This window comes from Erpetoichthys calabaricus, chromosome 2 (assembly GCF_900747795.2).
Source record: "Erpetoichthys calabaricus chromosome 2, fErpCal1.3, whole genome shotgun sequence".
Taxonomy (NCBI): domain Eukaryota; kingdom Metazoa; phylum Chordata; class Cladistia; order Polypteriformes; family Polypteridae; genus Erpetoichthys; species Erpetoichthys calabaricus.
This window is the reverse complement of record NC_041395.2, coordinates 261,891,265-261,898,581: the sequence shown is the minus strand read 5'-3', so window position 1 is coordinate 261,898,581 and position 7,317 is coordinate 261,891,265. Positions and strand designations below refer to the sequence as shown.

General features: G+C 42.0%; 1 protein-coding gene across 1 annotated transcript; it reads left to right on the top strand.

Annotated features, from left to right (window-relative positions):
• Nucleotides 1-556: 556 nt before the first annotated feature.
• ch25h (cholesterol 25-hydroxylase) lies at nt 557-1,546 on the top strand. The gene has a single exon (XM_028792686.2). The coding sequence runs from the start codon at nt 570-572 to the stop codon at nt 1,380-1,382; it is 813 nt and encodes a 270-aa protein (XP_028648519.1). The 5' UTR covers nt 557-569; the 3' UTR covers nt 1,383-1,546.
• The last annotated feature ends 5,771 nt before the right edge of the window (nt 1,547-7,317 follow it).

Below are 7,317 nucleotides of genomic sequence, written 5' to 3'. Positions count from 1 at the left end.
ACCCACTATTTTTGTTACTGCCTTTGCTCAAGTTAACAAAAAAAGATTCTTCTTTGTAATCTTTTCAATTTATAACTGCCATTTACATTCGACAACATTCTATGTAAACTGATACATCGACTCGTTCAGGTTTAAGTTTGCCCCTGTTGCAGTGAGAAGCTCTCCGGATTGACGGAATGGATGCCGAGTATGCGGTGTTGTACCGTGCACCTTTCACTTAATCTATCAGCACTTTTCAGTTGATCCAGACATCATATCTGGATGTAAAAAAAAACTGAGAAATATTTTAAAAGAATTTATCATTTTATCTCGCTTAAGCATTCTAAACCTTAGCAGACAGTTGTTTGCGAAACCTCTTTTTTTGTTCAAGATAATAAACTAAACAGATTGCCTACGAGAGGAAAAATGAAAAAGAAAACCTATTACAACAATTAACTGTACAATGCTAACTTTCCATTTTCTATTACGCCGGGATTCCCCGGGGAGGTGGAGTTTAGTGACGAGCCTATAATAAATGCCTTGCCAAGGAGCGCATACTTCAGTTTTCGGAGACCGCAGCAGGAAGCGCGATGCTAACACACAACGGGACAACTGCCGAGATGCTGGACACCTCGGCACTGCTGCAGAGCACATGGGACTTCATGAAGGGGCGACAAGACTGGCTCCATTCGCCTTTCTTTCCAGTGCTGTTTTCTTTCGCGGTATATTTGGGTTTCAGCCTGCCTTTCGTAATCCTGGATTTGTTTTGCTCAAACGTGAGCTTTATTAATAAATACAAACTGCAGCAACAGAGCAGACCTACCTGGACGATGATGAAGGTCTGCATTATACAAACTGTTTATAACCACGTGATCTTTATTTTCCCTTTGACTGTCGCTCATTGGTACTGGAGACCTGTGAGTTACCCAACATTAGCACCTTCTGTTTTCAAGGTTATTGTGGATATCGCTGCCTGCTTGCTCATCTTTGACTTCCAGTATTTCATCTGGCACTACCTGCATCACAAAGTGCCCTGGCTCTACAAGACCTTCCACAAGGTCCACCACAAGCATACAGCCACCTTTGCACTAAGCACCCAATATTCAGGTGCCTGGGAGACGCTATCTCTGGGGTTCTTTGCCGCAGTGAATCCGATGCTGATGGGCTGCCATCCCCTGACAGAGATGCTCTTCTTCATTGTGAATATCTGGCTGTCGGTGGAGGACCACTCTGGCTACGATTTCCCGTGGTTCACGCACAGACTGATCCCCTTCGGCTTGTTCGGGGGCGCACCGCACCACGATGCGCACCACATGAAGTTTAAACTGAACTACGCGCCGTACTTTACGCACTGGGACAGGCTGTTTGGCACTTTACACCAGGTGGCAGCCAAGCTGGACTGAGCTGTACATTCGGCTGGACTTTCTTCTGCTAAACGTCTTTTATATTAAAAGAACTTCTATTAGGTATTTAACACCGTATAATTTAAAGATAAATTATTGCAACTAACTGGAGTCATATTGTAAATAAAATGATTTAATATATATTTTCTATAAAAAGATTTTAATAACGTGCATCAGTGTCTTGTGTTTTTCTTTTCTTAAGGGGGATTTGTCATAGACAGGTGTGCTTTTTGTCACATGCATGTAGAGATGCATATTAGTTGCCAGATGTGATGTGATGCCATGGGACACCAACTGCGCTTGCTTTAGAGTACCATCCTGGATGTATGCCTGAAGCAGGATCAAACAAAATCTTACATTTTATTCTGATGGTTAGAGGTTTGCTGGAAATGGTATGTGACGAAATCAAGTGTACAGACAGTGAGGAATGACCTTTCTGATTTTATATTTGTGTATTCTACAGCCACTAATGATTAACAGTAAGGAAGTGGGTGTGATTGCCGCTGGGATAAAACATTTATGGAGACCTGTAGTAAAAACCTGTGTGATGTAATCCAAGATTAATTGCCCAAACTATTTGTTTTAAATGCATCATATTCCTTTTTGGGACACAGGGGTGATTCAGCCAGTCATAGTATAATTTATATCTGGTATTCATTTACAGTTTTCTTGTTTAAATAGCTGATTGAAATATTAAATATACAGATAAGGGCATTATGCTCCTGAATTTAAAAGGTACACCAGGGGGACACATTTTGATAACTTACACTATGGAAGATAATAAATAAAACAAACAAATAAAACAAAGTGAACCTTTCCCCTGGACAAAGCAATGCATATACATTCACCACAATTGCTAACGTTATTATATTATTAGTACTGAATTTCATACTGTGCAGGTATTTTCATGCATCCTTCAAAAAATGACCCATCCTGGATATGACGTTAACCTGCACCCAGCCCTGCATGTAGGCCCTCCAAGCTGCAGGGAAAACTTGGGGGTTGGTGGCAGAACTGGCACTCCAGCCACCATAAAAAATCTCCCCCTGTTTCATTTCATCTGAACTAGTGTGGTGCTGAGGTGTCACCCATCACGTGGCTGCGCTCAGGTCCTAATCTGGATCCTGAGTTGGTTTATCATGTGGTGGATGCGGCAACGTGTTGTATCAGCGTGTGCTCCTAACCTCTCCCTCTCTTCAAAATGATACATGAATATCATTTATTCTTTTCCTGAACCCGGACACTAAAATCAAAAGTGCAAAATTAATTTGTACAGTATTAAAATATTCCTTCAATTATAATCTACTGAAGGAGTGAGCCCATATCCTGGTGATTTTGTTGTTCATTTACACCAATTCGGGTCACTTTTGCTGTCAGCTCCGCACATAATGGTGGATTCTGTTCATGTTGGGTTGCCTATAGATTGCAGGCCACAGTTACATACACACACATACAATGGGCTAATTTGGAGTTTCCAGTCAACCTAACATGTGCATCTTTGGGATGTGGGAGGAAAATCCAGAGCAAGACTCCACACCGCCCCAGTGAGAATATTGAAAGTCCATAGAGAGAATAAATGGTCTGGAGTTTGAGCTCAGTCGCCTGCACATGGGATGCTGCAGCACCAGCCACTTTATCTCCAAACCAAATATCATAAGTGCATCTTCAAACACATTTAATCCAATTTAGTCTTTTTGCAGGAAGTGGCTGTGGACAGGACACCAGTCCACCATGGAGCACATTCACACAGTTAGAGTCACCGATCCACCTAACACACCTGGAGAAAAGCCCAAGCATAACAAATGCCAGACCAAGATCTAAATCCAATCTTAACTCTGAGGTTGTGAAACAGCAGTGCTAACCACTGTGCCACCATGCCACTCCAACTGAATATGACAATAAAGTAACAATGACACCGTATATACCTAATACAAAAGATATGGAATGCATTTTAAAACAATTATTTCAAAATATGTAATACTTTCCTAATTCATGTTTTGATGAAGTGACCTTTAGTTTTTGGACTGCTTGTAGTCAATGATGTAGGAGTTTACCAATGCAGGAAATTATGTGGCAAGTTGGCAAGCAATCCTGCTTTCCTTTATGTCTTGAGTGCCTTCTAGGTAAAATTCACATATTAGTTTGGTTTTCCTCATTCAAAAATAAAAATGTGCCTATGCATGTCAAATGTGATTTGCAATGGACTGGCATTCATCCAGTGTTTTTTTTCCCTGCCTTTCCCTTATTGCTGCCTGTGTAGTTTATGGATTTGGTTGACCTTTAACTGAATAATATGTAACAGATACCTTTATTGTCACTGTACAGTACAATGAAATATCTTTTGGAGCAAGCCTATAGATGACTTAGATAAAAGTACATAAGAGTAGACAATATACGAAGTAAACATTAAACTATAAGAAGCACAGTAACTATTAACACTTCCACATACACGCAGAGTAAAAGTAAAGGTAAACATATAAGCATAAATAGACAAATAATAAATGAAGTCGCAAGTAAATGAAGTCACAGTGAGCATTACAGTTAATGTAATGATCATGAGTTCCACATGGGTCACGTACAAGTGTCAAGAACCAACTTGAACCTTTGTCATGCATTGATATGAAAATGAACTATACATTTCCATTTAGAATAAATGAATGCAGCTTTCACTGTGTTATAAGGCACAAAATTTCAGACACTCTGTAACAACATAAACTGGACGCAGTTTACCTGGTCCAAGTTCATCCTTCAGTTTCCTCCCAGGGTACAGCAGCTGCATCATCGTTTTTTGCTGATAAAAGTGAATCGAAGTTGTTGTCACTGCTGGCAAATCTCTTCTGTCACGAGGTTCTGTAACATGTCTCCCTTTTTAGCCTTCTGTTTTACTTGTCTATTACTCTGCACACATCACACTAGCCTTCTTTTTGTTATCACTAGACCACATTTTTCTCCTTTATAAGGCTTTTCCAATTTTATTTTTAAAATCTGACTAGTAGCACATTTTCAGTGTTGAACAACTCCTCATAGCTTCCTGTGCTGACCCACAAATGAGCCTCTCCTTGAGGTCCGTGGATAGCCCATTCCTAATTTTCACGAAGCCAAGTGCTCAGAGTTGGTCTTTCAGATGAGCTACTTTTTTACACAGTAGCCTTTAGGCAATGTAATTTAATGTTCTTACTTTTGAGCTAAGCACACTTTATTTAATTAATCCATAATTAACTTTGTGAAGAATGTGCACTGTATTTCCTCCTTGCATCTGGGGAAATATTCCAGCTTAGAAAAACAAGTGCTACGCAGCTTGATGTGTTACTCTGCAATATTTTGGGATAAGGGCCAATCTTGTGATAACAGGACAATTACAGTAATTCACACACAATAAATCATTCAGGTCACTACAGGCTTTTGATAAATCCCATTGCTGGAAAATAATTCAGAGCCCCTTGATAATCCTATTATAAATGGCTCCGTTGGCAGCCTCTTACTGATGTTTATTCACTCCTCCTGGCAAGCTTCATCCCTCTTCCTCCCGACTCTGGCACTCCGAATGGAGTGAAGTGGCTCCTTTAAACAGCTCCTGGGAATGCTCCAGGTGGCTCATCAGCATCATAGGTGTGGTGGGAAGTCCAATGTAGGGCTCTGCAGCTCCCCCTGGCAGCCACCACAGAACCCAACAGGGCTGTACCAAACTCCAACTCCCAGCGTGCCCTGCGGGAATCAGTGGTACCACAACCACCCATGAGGGCTGCCCTGTAGTGTCCCGGGGAAGGTAGTGCCCTGTGGATACTCTCTTCCCTAGTCTGTCCATCCAGCTGGCATCCCAGGTGGCTAATGGCTGGGAGCGCCTGTCACAGGGTGTAGAATGCAGCTGAGCTCAAAAGAACTATACTGTAGGTCAGAGAAAGTAAAGTGAAGATCTAGATACATGCATGCATTTGTTTGTTTTCTCTATTGAGTTCATTTTATGAAGACTATTGGATGGCCTCAAGGTTGTTCTGACAAACTGTTTAATGTCTCAGGAGAGAAAGGTGTGACTTGGCCCAGACTGTGTTAAACAGGAACAGGGAGGTACTGACCTCTTCACAGTAAATTGTTAAGCAGTGGAAGGAACACTTTGAGGAACTACTCAATACCCAATGCACATGCCCTCCTACCACCAAGCATTGTTGGACACATTGAACGGGAGGGATCCTAGCACTGTTGCCGAAGTCACAATGACAGTCCGAGGACTCCATAGTGGTAATAATGCTCAGGTGGATGAAAACCCAACTAGAGATTTTGAAAGTGCTGAACATTGTTGGAATAGCATGGTTAGAGCATCTATTCAGTGTTGAATGGAAGGCAAGTAATGCTGCCTTGGAATGTCAGACTCGTGCTGTATATTGGTCCCCAAATTTAAGAAAGGGGACCAGAAGGTGTGTTCCAAATTCTGAGGGAACACACTCCTTAGCCTTCCAGGCAGGGCATATGCAAGGGTGCTGGAGGGAAGAATCTGTCTGTTGGCTGAGCCAAAGATGCAAGAGGAACAATGTGGATTCCATGCTGACCATGGAACAGTAGACCAGCATTTACCCCTGGTGCAATTGTTGGAGGGTGCCTTGGAGTATGATAACCCTGTCTACCTGTGTTTTGTAGGTTTAGAAAAAGCACATGATCATGTCACTGGGCATGTGTTTTAGGATGTGCTGCCGAAACATTGGGTAACAGGGCTGCACATCAAGGCTGTGTCTTGTTGCATTCCTGTTTGTGGTTTCCATGGACAGGATATTAAGATACAGCTGAGGATGTGGGAGTGTACTGTTGGGAAGGCTAGGGCTTGCATTGTTACTTTATGCAGATGATGCTGTCCACATTGCCTCATCTAACTGTGGCCTTTGGCATGCATTCAATGCCAAGTGTGAAGTGATTAGGATGAGGATATGCACTTCCAAGACTGAAGTCATGGTTTTCTCTTGGAAAAGAGTGGTTTACTCTTTCCAGATGAGGGTGAGAACAACTGCCCTTAGCAGAAGAGTTCAGGTGTTTCAGAATCTTGTTCATGAGTGATGGAAGATGGAAATGAGAGATGAGCATGTGGATTGGAGGGTAGGTAGTATTCTGTAGGTGCTGTATCGTTCTATTGTGGAGAAGCAGGAACTGATTTTAAAGACAAAACTCTTGGTTTATCAGTCAGTCTACATCCGTGCCATGAGCTGTGGGTAATGACGAAAAGAATGAGATTGTGAATATAAGCAGCAGAAATGAGGTTCTTCACAAGTTGGCTGGGCTGCCTCTTTGTGATAGGGTGAGAAGTTCATCGATTTGGGAGACCCTTAGAGTAGAGTTGCTGCTGCTCTGGATCAAGAAGAGCCAGTCAAGGTAGTTTGGGCCTGTCTTAAGAATGCCCCCTGGACAGCTTTACCTAAAGCTGTTTCAGGCACATCCCTATGGATGGAAACCCTGCAGCAGACCCAGGATTAAATTAAGGGTCTTGGGAGTTTTGGGAATGCCTGGGAATTCCCTGGGAAGAGCTGAAATCTGTAGCTGGGGATAGGGAAGTCCAGGTGGACCTGCTTTGCCTGCTTCCACTGCGATCCTTAACAGGAAAAGTGGATGGGAAAATGAAATGAGATAACAAGTTAGCTTTACAACTGTTGTTTGGCAGAAGATGCACTCCAATTGTTGTAGACTACTTATGATCAATCCTCTTGTGAGTAAACATAGAGATATTTTTTTATTTTTCAAGTCCCACCAGTTTTAAAGATTACTAGTTTTTAATTGTGATCAGCACATTGAATGTGAAACAGGGCAATTCACAGCAGCTCCTTAAAGAATGTCTTTCTTTTTCTATGGTGTGTACATGCTGTCAGAGTCATACTTGTGCTACTTTTGGAAGCACAGAAAATACAATGGACTCTGATTTTCACAGGGCTCTAATATTTCTACCTACACAGTCTCT

Bases quoted from the DNA above. Each gene is read 5' to 3' on its own strand.
- ch25h (XM_028792686.2), top strand. From the start codon at position 570: ATGCTAACACACAACGGGACAACTGCCGAGATGCTGGACACCTCGGCA.